This window comes from Fringilla coelebs, assembly GCF_963513975.1.
Source record: "Fringilla coelebs genome assembly, chromosome: 20".
NCBI lineage: Eukaryota > Metazoa > Chordata > Aves > Passeriformes > Fringillidae > Fringilla > Fringilla coelebs.
In genome coordinates, this window is record NC_140046.1 from 4,213,439 (window position 1) to 4,230,709 (window position 17,271).

The window sequence follows — 17,271 nt, forward strand, 5'->3', positions numbered from 1 at the left end:
CCGGCGGGGCCCTCGCATTCCTGGGCTATTTTTAGGGTGGCCCTATCAGCCCAGCTGTCCCCGCTGCCGGCTGCCGCCCCACTAGTGCCTCTCCCGTGCGGTGCCGCGCTCGCCCCGGCGGAAACCCTTCTCCCGGCTCCCTCTGGTAAGGTGGGGACTCCCAGCGTGGCCAGCACGGCTTGGGGGAGCACCAGGGGGGTACCTGGGAGATGGTTCTGGTGCTGGGATTGGGGATTGTGTGGCTGAACCCACCCCCGGGGCGTTTTGGTGGTGTTTGTTATGGGGACCTCATGGCGGGTGCTCTCTGGAGACCTTTGTGGCAGTGCCAGGCTGCTTGGAGATGGGAGCGCTGTGGGCAGAGGGTTTGGGGGTTCTGACCCACAGGTGGGTTTGTGTGCAGACCCCCATGCTCAGCCTGTGCTCCAGGCACTGGCATTTCACGCCATGGTGACGGTTTGGGGGGACAGGGATGTGCTCCCAGACTGCTGGGTTGTTTTGGTGGCCGGGTGCTCCCCGGTGCCACACCTGGCCCTGAGAGGGGGCTTCTCCCCAGTGGCACAACCTGGGGTTGGAGAGTGGGTGCCATCCAGGGCAGCAGGTCCCACTAGAGCTGCCTGGCCTCTGGCATGGGGTCAGGCTCAGAATAAACCCAGGCTGTCAGGGCAAGCAGGGAGCTGGGGCAGAAAATATCACTTCCCTCACCCTGGCATTTGCTTACCACAGCGGGCTGGCCTGGTCAGGGGAATGGGGCCACAGTCCTACAGCCTGACTAAAGGGGTTTTTTTTACACAGTGAGTTTTGCTGGGTCTCAGACTGGTCACCTGTCTGTCCCCAGAGCCCCTCCTGTGGGCACTGTTTGTTTGCTGAGCAGGTCCAGGTGGGCTCAGACCCCCATTCCTGAGGATCCCAGGTGGGGAAGGGCACGTGCCTGTTCCCTGTGCCGTGGTTTGGCATTCTGTGCGCTGTCCCAGTCGGTCTCACCTCTCCCTCTCTCCCCAGCCAGGGCTGCAGCTCCATGAGACATCACCATGGCGTTCTCATCCCGGTTTGCGTTCTGGGAGCAGAAGGGAAGTGTCTCTTGCATGTTTGCCTGCGCCCCACGTTTGGGTCACGCTGCTGACCAGCTCCCCCAGTTTGCCCAGGGCTGGCACCATGTTTGGAGCAGCACTCCCAGCCTCACTGTGCTGCTTTGACAGGGGCTGTGCTGGGCAACTGGGAGCTTGGCCAGGGCTGGTGTCACCAACACGGCCATGCATGTGATCACTAACACATCACTAACGGCTTTGTGAGTGTCTGGTGCAGCCCCTAACACAGTGTGAGCCACCCCAGTGCCACCTGCCTCCCAGGAGCCGCTGTGTGGTGGCCAGTCGGGGTGTGTTGCCCACAGGATGCACCACACGCTGCCACTGCAGTGTCACAGCTGAGTCCTGGCACTCAGAGGCACAGCTCAGGGCAGGATTTGGCTGCCCACCCCCCCAGAGGCCCCCGGTTTCCCCGGGTCAGCAGGGATCTGGCATGTCCCACGTGCTGCAGAGATTAGCTGGTGACACTTAAAACGTGCAGTGACACCGGGTGGGGGGTGACGTGTAGAATGACAGAATGCTGCAGGAGGGGTGGTGGGACTCTGAACCACCTCCCTCGCTGACTGCTCGTGGTGAGAGGGCCCAGGCCAGGTGGGGAGAGCACATACCTCTCCCACCTTTGGGGTTTGCTGTAACTAGGGTGCATCTCTGTGCTTCATCCCCGTTTTTTTTGGCTGATGGGAAGCCTGGGAGGACGCACGTCCTTGTCCCTGCAGTGGGTTGCAAATTTGGGCTGGCATGGAGTGATGGTCCCAGGAGGTTTTCCTGCAGCAAGGCCCCACAGTGGGCTGAAACATGCTCCTCTTGTTTGTCTGACCCTCAGGTCAAGGACGAGGACAAATCTTTAGCTGTGAAAAGACCCGTGAAGGAGGATGGGGCTGTAAGTGTCACAGGGCACGGGCAGGGTGGAGCTTTTGGGGATGGGGCTTGTCCTTGGTGGGAACAGCCCCTGTGACAGGGCCTGGGGACACCATGCAGGGTCATGGGCTCAGCTGAGCACTGAGTTTTACCCCCATGCAGTCAGCCTGAGGGTTGAATGGTTACTGTTTGTGGGGCAGGGAGGTCACCACTGCTCCCTGCCCTGGGATCCACTGTGGGGCTGTAGGCTGGTGGGGAAGGGTGCTGTGTCCCCAGTGCTGGGGTCTGGCCAGGAGCTGTGCTCCATGGCAGGGCAGAGCCCTGGGCACCATCATGTCCCAAACAGCAGTGGAGGCTGGACCTCCACTCACATCACTGTCATTGTGGCTGCAGTCAGAGAGCCCGAAGGAGGCAGCATCTGCACCCCCCAAAGCTGAGCCCCCGAGAGCTGAGCCCCCAAAACCTGAGCCTGTGAAGAGCCCCGAACCTGCGAAGAGCCCCGAGCCACCTCCTGGGAGAGGGAAGAGCCCGGAGCCGGTGCTGAACGGGGCAGCTGAGAATGGGCTGGAGGGCCCAGCCGCCGAGGCGCAGGGGGATGACGGCCAGGGGCTCTCCCGCCGCAAGGTGGTCCGGGTGGTGCGCAAGGTGGTCCGCAAAGTCCTGCCAGGGGAGGACGCTGGCAGTGCCAAGGAGCCAGGCCGAGATGCCAAGTCTCCTGAGCCAGTGCCACCCCCGAGGAAGGAGGAAGCAGGCCGTACTGCTGTCCCAGCTCCCCCAGCCCCGCCACCTCCCCCCACCATGGTGCCTTCAGCCCCTGCCAAGCCGGAGCCCAAGGATGAGATCTCAGAGGGGCTCAAAACCCTCATGGCAAAGGGCAAAACCAAGGAGCACCGGCCGCGGCTCCGGCCGGGGGACAGGCAGGAGAAGTCCCGTGAGCCTGCTGGTGGGGACACAAAGCTGTCCCCGTCCCCTGAAGCCAAACCAGAGCCTCCAGTGCAGCTTTCAGGAGGGAAAGCGGAGCCAGCAAAGGCGTCTGCTCTGAAACCCACGGCCCTGGAGAGGCACAAGGTACCGGTGTGTGCACGGCGGGGGATGCTCTGACCCGGCGGCGGGTTGTGCCCCCAGTGCAGCATGGTGTGAGCTCACCTGCATGGTTTGCAGTGGTTTTGAGATGTGTGGTGTGGGTGGGAGTCACTTTTTTTGGGGCAGTCGTGTGTGCTGTGGCCACTCCATCATGCTGCTCCTTGTCTCCCCTCCATTTCATGTGGAGAAGAAGCTGCAGACCAGCGAGAAGCGGCCGACCCCTGTGAAAAATGCCCCAGCTGCCCCCCAGCAGGTGTGTAGGAGTGGGGACCCAGGTCCCTGGACACTGTGGGTATGCACTGGTACCCAGCTGTGCCTTCACCCTGGGACCCACCCCAAGCACTGATGGGCTGCAGGGCTGGGAAAGCCCTTGCAATGGCCCTGCTGGTGCCCATGTGCAAGGGCTCTGAGGGCTGTGGAACTGCTGGCCTGGAGCTAATGGTGCTCTGCCTCTAGGCTGCTCCTGGCCCTGCTTCCCCTGGCCCTGCGTCCGTGCTGAGCCCATCTGAGGAGGCGCAGCTCCGGCTGGAGAGGATCTTCACCACTCCTGTAATTCCAGAGGTGTTGGTGCTTGCGTGTCGCCTTCTCAGAGACGGGGAGGCATGGGCAGCGTGTGGCTGCCCCAGACGTGCCATGTGCTCTGCACACAGTGACTGTAACCCTGTGTCTGGCTGCCAGCCCCATGGTCTATCTGTGGGTGACACTGGCAGCAGGGAATGGATGACCAGGGCTGTTGGTGGATTTGAGGATCATTGCCCAGACTACTGTGCTGGGGATGGGGAACTGCCTGCATCCCTGTAGGGGCCCAGGCACACTGGTGGCTGGGATGGGTGATGTCCTGGTGGTGCTGTGTGATCATGGCCATGCTGGGGCCCTGTGGCTTGTCAGGGTGCTGCTTCTCCTCTCTGCCTCTCACCCCCTCTCTTCTTTCTCTCCTCCTTCCTTGCTGCCGTTAGCTGGACCCCGCCGCCTCCGCCTCGGCACCCAGCCAGGTACTGTACCCCCGTCCTCAGGAGCCCTCTGCCTCCACCAGCGACCCCCTGCCATCCTCTGTCTGCCGCTGGGCTGGTGTCTGCGCCCGTGCCTCGTGCTGGAGTGTAAGGCTTCCCCCATCCCACCCTGCTCCGTGGGCTGCCATGGGGCCGGCGGGGGCAGCCGGGGCTGGGTGCCTCTCCCCTCCCCAGCGAGGTCATGCCAGGAAGCCAGATGTCCCAGGAGGGTGCCCTCAGTGGAGGTGGCACAACTGGGGCGGGCAGGGGTGTGGAGCAGGGTGTGAAGGGGCAGAGTGCTGGCATAGGCAGGATGCATGGCTCGTGCCGAAGCAGCTGTGGCACGTGGTGCTGGCAGAGCTCAGAGCGGGGTCAGTGGCGTGACCCCCAGCCCCAGGGCTTTGGCAGCACGGCCTCGTGGCCAGTGTCCTTCCCAGCTCTGTGTCTGTCCAGCAGTGCACTGGACTTGCCACGCCGCTGCCCACAGTGGTGGCCGTGGCACGTGGAGCGCCCGCAGGGTTTGGCACAGCGGTGCTTTGCCCCTGCTGCTCCCCCTCCCCTCTTTCCGTGCTGTGTGTGGGGCAGGGCTGAGCCCTTCTCTCCTTCACCGCCTCTCTCGGCCTCGCCAGGGTCCAGCGGACGATGCGCCGGCAGCTCCCCTTGGCCCCGTCCCTGCTGCAGCTCAGGTTTGGCTCCGGAGCTCGTCCTGCTCTCCTTGTGCCAGGGACATCCCCACTGTGCTGGCCACCAGCCTGGCATTTCCCATGTCAGAGTCCTGTGCCACGTCCTGTATTCTTCCATTATGTGCCTCAGTGTGTCCTGTGTCCCTACAGCATGTCCCCGCAGCATGTCCCATGTCCTCATAGCATGTCTGGTGTCCCTGCATCCTGACCTGCGGCTGGCTGCTCTCAGGGCTGTGGTTTGGGAGCTTGGCCCCTCCAGGCTCTCCCGAGTTGGCCATAGTGAATGTGCCTGTGGGTCACTGTGTCTTTATGTCTACCTCAAGCTGTGGCAGGGCCATGGTGCCCTCTGCAGCCCTGCACCCACTGAGGTCCCCAGCAGGCAAAGTGAGGATATGTGCTGGGAGGCTCTCTGGCTGGTGCAGGTGGCCTGGCTGTCCAGCACATGGCCTGTGGCCAGTCAGCCCTGCTCCCTCCAGCCCCAGGGATGAGGGGAGGGGGTGAGGCAGGGCAGGGGCAGGTGACTACAGCCTCTCCACATCTGCTGTCCCACAGGCCAAGACGGAGGAGCAGATAGCAGCGGAGGAGGCCTGGTACGAGACCGAGAAGGTGTGGCTGGTGCACAGGGATGGCTTCTCCTTGGGTGAGCACTGCTGGGACACAGCACCCCATCCTTCCTGTGGTGCAGCGAGCCCCCTGACCCCACTGCAGTGTCCCTGGGGGCTGCCAGCACAGCCCCTCTGAGTGCCCTGTGCCCCTCACAGGCAGCCAGCTGCGGCCGGAGGCAGGCAGTCCCCTGCCCGAGGGCAAAGTGAAGGTGAAACTGGACCACGATGGAGCCGTCCTGGAGGTGGAGGAGGACGATGTGGAGAAGGTAGGGCTGCGGGGCGGGGGCTGGTGGGGCAGATCCCCATTCCCTGCCTGACCCACCCCATCTCAACCTCGCTGCCAGGCAAACCCCCCGTCCTGCGACCGTGTGGAGGACCTGGCCAGCCTCCTCTACCTCAACGAGTCCAGCACGCTGCACACGCTGCGCCAGCGCTACGGCGGCAACCTCCTGCACACCTACGCCGGGCCCACCATGGTCATCATCAACCCGCTGAGCTCCCCCTCCATGTACTCTGAGAAGGTGACGCTGCTCTGGGGGGACACCAGAGGGGACAAGCAGCTGGCACGAGCGCGGAGGGGGCGGTGGGGGTGGCAGGGTGCTGACCCTTGCCCGCTTGCCCTCCCCGTCCCCATCAGGTGATGCACATGTTCAAGGGGTGCCGCAGGGAGGACACGTCCCCGCACATCTACGCGGTGGCGCAGGCCGCGTACCGCAGCATGCTGATGAGCCGCCAGGACCAGGCCATCGTCCTGCTGGGCGCCAGCGGCAGCGGCAAAACCACCAACTGCCAGCACCTGGTGCAGTACCTCGCCACCATCGCCGGCAGCAGCGGCAAGGTCTTCTCCGGTGAGTGCCTCTGGGGGTGTGGCGTCCCTTTGTCCTGCCTGCACACGCCCCTTGCTTTGCGGTCACAGCCCCACGCACATGGCAGTGGCTGGACACGTGCCAAACCTGCTGTCACTGTGTCACACCGGTGCCTTTGCTGTGCTCCTGGGGGCTGCTGCGGTGCAAGGGAGCGGCAGCACCTGGCCAGCCAGCTCCGGCCCCCTGCCCACTGCACGGCCCCTGCACTGCCCTGCTTGTCTTCCTGCAGTGGAGAAGTGGCAGGCTCTCTACACCATCCTGGAGGCTTTTGGCAATAGCAGCACCGGCATGAACGGCAATGCCACCCGCTTCTCGCAGATCATCTCCCTGGACTTCGACCAGGCCGGGCAGGTGGCGTCTGCCTCTGTACAGGTGAGGGGACCAGGGTGGCCCCCCCAGCATGGGAGCTGGTCCATCCTTGCCAGCGTGGCTCCCCACGGTGTGGGAGCTGGTCCATCGTCACAGGAGTGAGATATCACAGGAGTTGTCCAGAGAAGCTGTAACTGCTCCATCCCCTGTGGCAGTGTTCAAAGCCAGATTGGACAGGGCTTGGGCAAGCCTGGGATAGGGGAAAGTGTCCTTGCCCATGGCAGGGGTTTGGAACTTGTTGATCTTTCAGGTCCCTTCCAATCCAAACCATTCTGTGATTCTCCTGATGTTTCCTACGCTACAAGCTCTGCCGCAGATCCCCAGCCATGCTTGCAGCGCTCAGCAGCCTGGCATCCTGCTCTTGTCCTTGTTCACACCCAGATCAGATGGGATTCCTGTCCTTGCTGAGTTAGTCCCAAAATCAGGAATGTGTCTTCAGACACCTCCCTGCTGTGATAACAGCAGAGCCCTTAAAACCCAGGAGATGTACTCCATGCTCTTGTAGTATCATTCACCAAGGAGAGATGCTCATGGGCTGCTTGGGTGATGTTTGCATTCACATGATGCCCTGCAGTGAGAGGGAGACTCTCACAACTCCATGAGGACCCTGGGCAGGCAGCAAGGATGAGGCTGGGGTGGGCTGGGGTGTCTCAGTGGGAGTGGGGCACTTGGGGACAGTTCCTCACTGTCCCACCTCTGGCAGACACTGCTGCTGGAGAAGCTGCGCGTGGCCCGGCACCCGGCCAACGAGGCAACCTTCAATGTCTTCTACTACCTGCTGGCCTGCTCTGACAGCACCCTGAGGTGAGCTGGAGGGGAGGGCATGGCCTCCATCGTGGGGGGGGTCTCTGGGACCGACCCCATGGGGCCAATCGTGGTGTTTATCCTTGCAGGACTGAGCTTCACTTCAACCACCTGGCAGAGAACAATGTCTTTGGCATCGTGCCACCCTCCAAGGTTGTTGCCATGGGGAGCTGTAGGGAAAGATGGGGGTCTCTGGCCAATTTCAGTGCAGGGGGAAGCAGAGCTGGGCTCGCAGACCAATGGCTCCTGTTGTTTTCCACAGCCAGAGGAAAAGCAGAAGGCAACCCAGCAGTTTGGCAAGCTCCTGACAGCTATGAAGGTGATGGGCATCTCAGGAGATGAGCAGAAAGCCTTCTGGCTCATCCTGGGGGCCATCTACCATCTGGGAGCTGCTGGGGCAACCAAAGGTAACAAGCTGGGAGCCATTAATGAGGGGAGATTTGGGACTGATGGATGTGAGGGGTTCCAGAGACACCTTGCAAACAGCCTGCAGCGCAGCCAAGCTCTGGGGGAGAGGGTGGGAGGCTGTGTCAGCTGAGGGACAGTGCCCTGCCACCCTGAGTGCTCTGGGGCACCCAGCTTTGTCCCCGTGGTCAGGGTGGTCTCATTAACTGGTGGGAATTGAACACGTCCACACCCTGCCAACCTGGGAGAGTGGGGGCCTGGGTGGGGCTGAGGCAGCTGGGGGGTGTCCCCCATTCCCAGTGTAACACCTTTCCCTCCATCCTCCTTGCAGACCCACTGGCAGATGGAGCTGGTAATGGGAGTGGGGAGGGCTCTGCTCTGGGGGGTGCCATGCAATGCTGATTTGGGGGCTGAAATGGGGCCTTGGGATGCTGCTGGTGTGCTGGGACCAACACTGACCCTGGCTGGGTCTTGGCAGCTCCAAATTTGCCTTCTGCTCTTGAGGAGTCCAGTTCCAGTCCTGTCACACCATTGCTGGTGTGGGTCAGGGCTGCCCTGGCACACAGTGCTCACGTGGGTGTGAGCCTCTCACAGCACCAGCTTTGCTCTCCATTCCTGGAGATGGCAAATTTGGCTTTGGGGGCTGTTCTTCTTTCCCTGTGGCTTTCTCTTTCTGCCTGTTGTGCTGGAAGCCCCATGGTGCTGTACGCTGGTGGGAGAGCTGGGCATGTCACCCCCAAATGGGCACCTGGAGCTGGTGGCTGCATCCAGGGAATTTGCAGCCCTGGTGGAAAAGATGATTTGGAGATGAAGAAGGAGGGACCAGAGGGGTCTGGATGCACGCTGGGGTGCAGGGCTGGCCTGTGGGGTGTTCTTGGGGTGCAGTGCTGGCCCATGGGGTGCTCTCAGGGCACTAGAGGGCAGCAGGGCCCCGCTGCAGCCACCACAGCAGGCTGCTCAGGCAACTCTGCAACCTCTCCATGGCAGCCTGCCATGGGAAGGGATCCCAGATCCTGCTGGGGGGGAGCATGGCCACATCCTGCTTGGGGTGGGCGTCCCACCCCCAGGTCTGTGCTGCTGCTGCTGAAGCCTCCCCTGCACCTCGTGGACGCTGGGAGTGCTCAGAGCTGAGCTGCACCAGCCCCACAATTTCCTTGGATCCTAAAGTGTCTCCCCATGCACTGGGGCAGAGCTGAGCTGCTCCCCAACATTGCCCATGGTGTGGGATGCTCAAAGGGAAGGGACCCCGCAGGCTGGTCACGGTTTGTCACTGCAGCAGTGCCTGGGGAGGGGGCAGGCGTGGCATGTGCGGTGGCGTGGTGGCAGGAGGGCGTCCCCGTGCCATCGTGTGCCGTTGTTTCTAACCCGTGTCTCTGTTCGCATGGTGCATGCTGCCCTTTGCAATGCAGACGCCGACGAAGGTAAAGTCCCGTTCTCCGCGCGTGTCTCTGGCTTCCCCCTCCCCCGTGCCACCCTCACCCCGCCTCCGTGTCCCTGTGTGTCACCATTAACCTGCTCCCACCGCCCCCCAGCGTCCGTGTGTCTGTCTGGCTGCCGTGTGGCTGTGTCGCCCAGCAGGGACATGTCCCCGTGTGGGGTGGCTCAGAGCCTCAGAGGTCCCTGGGTAGTGGTGGCAAGGGGTCTGTGCTCCACACCAGTGTGGCTCAGCCTGCAGCTGCACAAAGCCATTCACCCCTATCTCCTCTTAGACTCCAAACATCTGTGTCTCCTCAAAGCCCAAAACGTGTGCTCCCGCTGTGCCCATCATCCCTAACCTACTCTGTGGGTCCCTAAGATCACCCCAGGCCTGTTTGGAAACGCTCCCCATTTTTAGGGGTGCCCTGCCTGGCCCTGAACCCCCTTCTCCACCCTTCAGCTGGGAGGAAGCAGTTTGCACGGCATGAGTGGGCTCAGAAAGCCGCCTACCTGCTGGGCTGCAGCCTGGAGGAGCTCTCCTCTGCCATCTTCAAGCACCAGCCCAAGGGCACCCTGCAGCGCTCCACCTCCTTCCGCCAGGGCCCCGATGAGTCTCCCCTGGGGGACAGTGGCACAGGTAGGGTGAGGTATGGTGGGGACAGCGGGTGGCCCCCGAGGGATGCCGGGTTGGGGACATTCAGTCTTGCTTTGGCCAGGTCCCAAGCTGACAGCGCTGGAGTGCCTGGAGGGCATGGCAGCTGGCTTGTACTCCGAGCTCTTCACACTCCTCATCTCCCTCCTCAACAGGTACGTGCTGGGGGGGCCAGCAGGAGAGTGGGGGGTGCCTGGCTGCACCCACTGACCCCACTGAGTCCCTCTGTGCTCCCCCCAGGGCGCTGAAGTCGAGCCAGCACTCGGTGTGCTCCGTGACGGTGGTGGACACCCCCGGGGCACAGAACCCCAAGCTGGCAGGGCAAAGCCGGGGGGCCACCTTCGAGGAGCTCTGCCACAACTACGCCCAGGAGCGCCTGCAGCAGCTCTTCCACCAGCGCACCTTCGCCCGCGAGCTGGAGCGATACAAGGAGGTACCAGGGACACCCAGGGCTGCCACGGCCTCCTCCACTCCTGCCCTCCCATACCCACATGAACAATCTCATGATTTCTTACTCAGTGATCACTGGAGCAGTCCAACCAAAGCAGCTCTGACACGATGCTCAGTGCCCAGGGCTGCTGTGCTGGCTGTGGTTCAGAGCACAGGAGGGCTGGGCTGGGAGGTGGTGGAGTGGCTGTGGATGGTGATGATGGTGGTCACTGCTTCTTCTCCATCTCAGCACTGACAGCCCATGGGGACCCTTCCATGTGTCCTGGTCCTCCCTTAGCACTCCACATCACTCTAAACCCCATCAAGACCAGCACCCTGATGGGCTCACACTCCCTCTCACTGCTACTCTGCAGTGTGGGTGCTCATCTGCCTCTGTTTCTCTGTTCCCCCTCACCAGGAGAACATAGAGCTTGCCCTGGCTGATGCTGAGCCCAGCTCCTCTGGCTCCATAGCTGCTGTAGACCAGTCCTCACACCAGGCACTGGTAAGCACTTTTCACTCTTCCTTCCAGCCACATCATGGCAGCAGTTTGGCATTTTGGTGGTAGAAGGGAAGAGGGTGCTGGCCATGAGAGTATGGGTGCAAGTGTGTGTGCAGCCCACATACTTAGTGCATCCCCCAGCGTGGTTTTCCCCTCTTGTCCTGGGAGCTGCCTGTGCTGTGGGCAGGGGGCTTGGAGATTTCAGGGGTGTTCCAGTTTTCGAAGTGTTCTGGTCCCCAAGGTGCTGAGGTTTCCAGTGTCCATGGGTCCCCAAGGTTCTTCAGTCCCTGAGGTCTCCCAGTCCCTGCTGGTGAAGGCTTCTGGCCCCATACCTGTGCTGGGTTTCAGGCCAGCACTGCATTTTCCACCTCAGTGAGATGTGCTGCCAGAGTGTCCCATATGGACCCTTTCCCTTTTGGGTGATCACTAATCGGGAGCCCTCTCACATGGTGTGAGGTTACTTGCTCCCTGGGTGGCCCTGTGTCACCCCATGTCCCTGCTCTGGGGGACCCTGGTGTGCTGGGGTGGCTGCCAGCGTGGTGACCCTGCAGGTCCGGTCTCTGGCCCGCACGGACGAGGCGCGGGGGCTGCTGTGGCTTCTGGAGGAGGAGGCGCTGCAGCCGGGCGGCAACGAGGACTCCTTGCTGGAGCGGCTCTTCTCCTACTATGGCCCCCAGGAAGGGGGTAATAAAGGTATGGAGGGGGGCCTGGAACCATGGGGATGTGTCCACTAGACCAGAAACAACCTCTCCAGTGGAAGATGTCCCTGCCCATGGCAGGGGGTTGGAATGAGATGATCTTTAGGGTGCGTGCCTTCCAACCCGAGCCATTCTGGGGCTCTGTGACATGCCCCAGTGAAACACTGGTGCCCAGGGCTGTGCCCACTGGTGCTGTGTTTCCCTGCAGGGCACAACCCGCTGCTCCCCAGTGACAAACCCCGACACTTCCTCCTGGGACACAGCTCGGGGACCAACTGGGTGGAGTACGATGCTACGGGATGGCTCAACTACGTCAAGCACAACCCGGCCTCCCAAAACGCCTCTGTCCTGCTGCAGGAGTCCCAAAAGTGAGCAGGGTCCTGGGGTGGGAGCATGGCAGGGGGGAGATGTGGCACTGGGGGGTGACGTGCCCTCTGTGCCCTGCAGGAAGGTGATCAGCAGCCTGTTTGCCGGGCGTGGCGGGTCGGCGCTGGTGCTGTCGGGCTCGGTGGCGGGGCTGGAGGGGGGCTCCCAGCTGGCCCTGCGCCGGGCCACCAGCATGCGCAAGACCTTCACCACCGGCGTGGCTGCTGTCAAGAAGAAATCCCTCTGCATCCAGATCAAGCTGCAAGTGGTGAGTGAGGGGGTGCCAAGGGGGATCCCCGCACCTGGCTGGGGCACCTGGCTGGGGCACCGCCGCACGTCACCGCTCACCCCGCTCTGCCACACCCGCAGGACGCCCTCATCGACAGCATCAAGAAGTCCAAGCTCCACTTTGTGCACTGCTTCCTGCCCAAGGCAGGGGGTGGTGGGGACCCCCAGGCTGTGCTGTGCCGGCGGGTGAGCGGCAGCGAGCTGGAGCTGCCGGCGGAGCACTGCGAGGCCGGGCTGATGCAGCTGGACGTGCCCCTCCTGCGCGCGCAGCTCCGCGGCTCCCGCCTGCTCGACGCCCTCCGCATGTACCGCCAAGGTGAGCCCTGGCACCAGCACCAGGGGAGGGGCACCACCGAGGTGCCAGCTGCATCTTCTCACTGGAGAGCCAAAGACCCCCCAGGAGTCCCTTCAGCACGTGCCCTTGCTCTGAACTCTGGAGCCTCTCCCCAGGGTGGTCCTGTCTCTGTTCCCCCTCCCCTGCTGAGCTGTTATCTGCACTGGGGACAGGCATGGCCTTAATTGGGTGTCTCCCCTCGTGCCGCTGGTTCCTGGCAGCAATCCCACTGGCATCCAGCCCCTGTCCCGCTGGAACGAGAGCCTCTGGGTTGTGCTTAGCAAAGCATTTATCGATACATTGGCTGGCCAGCCACCCGGCTGAGGGTTTATTGCTTGGAGGCCGGACCCTTCGTGCCATGATTGGAAATCGATGCCACCTGCACACCTCCTGGATCGATGGCCGTGGCCAGCCGCCCGTGCTGGGGTCAATGTTCCCATCAATACCTCATCGTTAATTAAGATATGGAGGCTCAGTGCTGGAACCTGATGCAGGAGTTGGCTGTAGCTCAGAGTGGAGCGAGAGCAGGACTTGCACAGGCAACACGTGTCACTGCTCTCCCCCCGAGGAGGGATCTGGCCGCTTTCTTCTCAGATCCCAGCCAAAACTGCTGGAGGATGCAGCCAAGGAAAACTTCACGGGGAGGCTGAGGGCATTCCAGCTATACCTGACCCCATGGGGAGCTTATGTCACATGGGGCGACCCTGTCAGTTCTCCCAAAACATGAACACCAGCATGTCAGGGCACATGGGGCTGTCCCTGGCCATCCCCTGGGCATCCACACAGCCCCACTTTCCCTTGCTTCCCCAGGTTACCCTGACCACATGGTGTTTGCGGAGTTCAGGCGGCGCTTTGATGTCCTGGCCCCACACCTGACCAAAAAGCACGGGCGCAACTACATCGTGGTGGATGAGAAGCGGGTACGTGCCCTGTGTCAGAGTCACTGCTGTGGTCCAGGGTCCCCTGCACCTCAAAGGGCTTGGCCCTGACACCTCTTTCTCCCTGCAGGCAGTGGAGGAGCTCCTGGAATCACTGGACCTGGAGAAGAGCAGCTACCACATGGGCTTGAGCCGGGTATGGTGCCCGACACCACCGGGTGTGGGTGTGGGCAGGGCTGTGCGTCATGGCACGGTGGGACAGCAAAAGGGCAGCACTGTTCGCTCCCACCCACGGCATTCCTCATGCCTGGGGAATAAAACCCCATGGTGGGACAGGACCAGCGGCTGTGGAAGGGAGAGACACATCCCCACCAGCGGGAGGGTGGCACAGCGTGGCCGGCGGGATGCCGGCACCCATCGCTGTCCTGCTCCCTTCCCACAGGTGTTTTTCCGGGCTGGATCGCTGGCCAGGCTGGAGGAGCAGCGGGACACACAGACCAGCAGGAACATCACCCTTTTCCAGGCAGCGTGCAGGGGCTTCCTGGCACGGCAGCACTTCAAGAAGAGAAAGGTTCGTCCCAGCGACTCTCCCCTCCCCACTCTGCTGCACAATTTCGCCTAAAATGGGCAGTGCAGCCTTTCTGCGCCTCCTGGGCCAGCACCTCCTCCTCCCGCCTCCCCCGGAGCCGTGGGGGGCCAGGGGGAACCGGGGGGCCAGGGGGAACCGGCAGGGAGGCTGCTGGGCATCGCCGCTGAAGGATGAAGCCACGCTTCAGCTCCTACTTTCATCATTAGAGGAGGTGTAAAATAGGCATCTTACAGCGCCTCGTCTTCCCGGGATTTGCACTTAGCGGGGCTGGAGAGGATCAAACAGCAGATTTGCTGGTGCAGTTAGCCCAAATGCTAACGAAGGGAAACATGCCGGGGTGCTGGCAGGGGTGCTGAGCACCCACACGCCCCGCTTTGCCCTGCTGGTGGCCCTGTACTGACCCCATACCCTGTGCTGACCCCGTGCCCTGCACAGATCCAGGATTTGGCCATACGGTGCGTGCAGAAGAACATCAAGAAGAACAAAGGGGTGAAGGATTGGCCCTGGTGGAAGCTCTTCACCACGGTGCGGCCCCTCATCGAGGTGCAGCTCACCGAGGACCAGATCCGCGGCAAAGACGTGGGTATCAATGCTGGGGGTGCTGGATGGAGCAGGGAGGGCTTGGGGGAGCGTTGGCCCTGGGCAGGGCCCCACAGTGGCGTGGGGTGCAGGACCCCATGGTGGGGTCACATGCAGAAGCTAATGGTGGGGTGGGATGCAGGATCCTGAAGCAGGGTGGGAAGCAAAACCCAGGGAAAGGGTGGGATGCAGGATCCTGTGGTGGATTAGGATACAGGATCCCACAGTGGGTTGGGATGCGGGAGCCCGTGATGGGGTGAGATGCAGGACCCCGTCTGTCTGCCCGTGCCCCGTCAATGCCAGGCTCGAATTGCTCCCTAATTTGCGAATCAGCATGTCATTAGCATCCCGAGAGCCGGCTGTTGCTTGAGCCCAATTACAAGCGTGGAGAATGGAAATGAAACCGTGCGCCGAGAGGCAAATGCGGGGGCTCCGCTTGCACTGGCAACCAGACACTGGTGCGCCCAGCGAGCACGAGCTGCTGCCTGGCTCAGCTTTCACCCCGACCTGCTGGGGACAGGCACCTGGGTGGGGGCACCTGGGCAGGGGCACCTGCTGCACCTCCAGCCTGTGCTGGGACCAGAGGAAGAGAGAGGAAGATGTTAGCAGCCAGACATGCTTCCACAGCACTGCCTGGTGGTCCCTGGGCATCCTGGCGGGCCCCCTCGCTCCCCACCTGGGCTGGGTGCACCCAAACCCTTCAGCGAGCTGCTGATGTGTGGATTTGCTCCCACCTCCTCTCGCGGGGGATGTGGGTACCCCCGCTGCAGCTTTTCTGGGACTGCCTGGCATTTCGACACCATTTATGGGGTTGGAGTCGGCACGACGGCGGAGCGAGTTGGGGAAAGTCCCTGCCCAGCCCTTGGCAGGGGATAGCAGCCCCAGGGAGCCCCCACCCTGCTCATCCTGTGCTGGGGGGGTGCTGGGGAGGGGCAAAGAGCTGCCAGCCTCCTACCCGCCAGCCTCTTCCCTGCGCCTGCCCCCTCCCTCACCGCCCGCTCTGTTGCAGGAAGAGATCCAGCAGCTGAAGAGCAAACTTGAGAAGGTGGAGAAGGAGCGTAACGAGCTGCGGCTCAACAGCGACCGCCTGGAGAGCAGGGTAGGTCTTTGCCGTTGCTGGGATGGGGTACGGTGCCGTGCCAGCCTGCCCCAGCCCACGGTCCCATTCCCCCTGGCACCCCCAGATCACAGAACTGACGTCGGAGCTGACGGACGAGCGCAACACCGGCGAGTCGGCCTCCCAGCTGCTGGACGCTGAGACAGCTGAGAGGCTGCGGGCTGAGAAGGAGATGAAGGACCTGCAGGTAAGTGTGCCCCTCCCCAGCCTCAGTGTCTCCTGTCCCCCTCAAGTGCTCACCACGGCCATGTCCCCTCCCAGGCCAAGTACGATGCCCTGAAGAAGCAGATGGAGTCGATGGAGATGGAGGTGATGGAGGCTCGGCTCATCCGGGCGGCTGAGCTCAATGGGGAGCTCGACGATGATGATTCAGGTACTGTCCTGCAGTGCTGGCTGCTGGCACACCCTGCAGTGTCCCCTTCTCCCTGTGCCACCCCCACAGCCCCTTGGTGACCACATTTCCCCACAAAGGTGGCGAATGGCGGCTGAAATACGAGCGAGCAGTGCGGGAGATCGACTTCACCAAGAAACGGCTGCAGCAGGAGCTGGAGGACAAGCTGGAGGTGGAGCAGCAGGGCAAGAGGCAGCTGGAGCGCAAGGTGAGTGGGGACTCAGCTCTGGGGACTCCCTGGTCCCCTCAGCATGGCTAGGACAGCAGGGACATGGTGGCATCCCAGAGCCCTCACTGCCTGCCCACCTCTGCCCGCAGCTGGCGGACCTGCAGGCGGACAGTGAGGAGAGCCAGCGGGCGCTGCAGCAGCTGAAGAAGAAGTGCCAGCGCCTGGCTGCTGAGCTGCAGGACACCAAGCTGCACCTTGAGGGACAGCAGGGACGCAACCATGACCTGGAGAAGAAGCAAAGGAGGTGGGTACATTGCGCTGGCAGTGGGGGGGACATGGGGGACACGCCTCTGCAAAGTGGCATTACCATTTTAGCAGGGATTTGGGCACCTCCCCAGCTCGTACTTGGCCGAGGTGTCTCCAGCGGGATGGGGCTGCCCAAATTGGATGTGTTTGTTTTGAGGGGATCCCCATGCCCTACTGGGGGTCCCAGAGCTGAGTGACCCCATCCATGTGGGGTCATGCCCCATGGTGGAGGCTGCTGGTGCCCTGCATCTCCACTCGGCACGCGCTGCCATCCCGTCCCCTCTCCCAGCCCCAAAGTTTGCTAACGTTATTAAGCAGCAGGGACGCTTTCATCTCATTATGGTAATGATCGCACACACAAATACAGCGAGAGAATCCAATCTAATTAATTTCAATTTCCGCGGATTGGAGTCTGTGCTAATGCAGCTGTTTATTACCCAGCGCAAGGAAAAATGGGGATTAGCTGCCGAGGTGTTTAACGCAGGTCACAAACTCAAGCGCAGGGTTGTTTTCCAAGCCCCAAAGGCAGTGATTTTGGAGAAAACTCAGCTGATCCCATCCCAGGGGCACTGGAAGAGATTGCCATGTGGCAGCCTGGCTACAGGCTGTGCTGAGCACTCCTTCAACAGGGGCTTGTGTCCCGTCCAGGGGGTTGTGTGTCCCCTTTGGGGATGGGACCGGTGCCATGTCACGTGGAACTCCCACACTGGGATGCAGCTGTGGGAGCCGAGGTACCACAAGAGCCCATCTCTCCTAGAGACCCCTCCATGTCCTGGTTGGCAGGTTTGGTGTCCCCAGCTGCTTTGGAGTAGC

General features: G+C 62.2%; 1 protein-coding gene across 16 annotated transcripts in view; it reads left to right on the forward strand.

Annotated features, from left to right (window-relative positions):
- MYO18A (myosin XVIIIA) overlaps window positions 1-17,271 on the forward strand; it is a 36,992-nt gene that overhangs the window by 9,292 nt on the left and 10,429 nt on the right. For 2 of the 16 annotated variants that reach the window (XM_084219050.1, XM_084219053.1), the window contains exons 1-31: window positions 1,097-1,962; window positions 2,334-3,008; window positions 3,214-3,276; window positions 3,480-3,584; window positions 3,980-4,120; window positions 4,642-4,698; window positions 5,248-5,335; window positions 5,457-5,566; window positions 5,645-5,821; window positions 5,938-6,148; window positions 6,396-6,538; window positions 7,239-7,339; window positions 7,429-7,492; window positions 7,602-7,746; window positions 9,621-9,797; window positions 9,877-9,967; window positions 10,053-10,245; window positions 10,660-10,746; window positions 11,295-11,436; window positions 11,650-11,809; window positions 11,889-12,075; window positions 12,177-12,411; window positions 13,240-13,349; window positions 13,438-13,503; window positions 13,750-13,878; window positions 14,332-14,475; window positions 15,485-15,574; window positions 15,660-15,779; window positions 15,854-15,965; window positions 16,064-16,191; window positions 16,302-16,456. In XM_084219050.1, the coding sequence (XP_084075176.1) occupies window positions 1,600-1,962; window positions 2,334-3,008; window positions 3,214-3,276; window positions 3,480-3,584; window positions 3,980-4,120; window positions 4,642-4,698; window positions 5,248-5,335; window positions 5,457-5,566; window positions 5,645-5,821; window positions 5,938-6,148; window positions 6,396-6,538; window positions 7,239-7,339; window positions 7,429-7,492; window positions 7,602-7,746; window positions 9,621-9,797; window positions 9,877-9,967; window positions 10,053-10,245; window positions 10,660-10,746; window positions 11,295-11,436; window positions 11,650-11,809; window positions 11,889-12,075; window positions 12,177-12,411; window positions 13,240-13,349; window positions 13,438-13,503; window positions 13,750-13,878; window positions 14,332-14,475; window positions 15,485-15,574; window positions 15,660-15,779; window positions 15,854-15,965; window positions 16,064-16,191; window positions 16,302-16,456 (4,769 nt within the window). In that variant the 5' untranslated portion in view covers window positions 1,097-1,599. The other 14 variants (XM_084219045.1, XM_084219046.1, XM_084219056.1 and 11 more) reach the window with 13 other exon arrangements.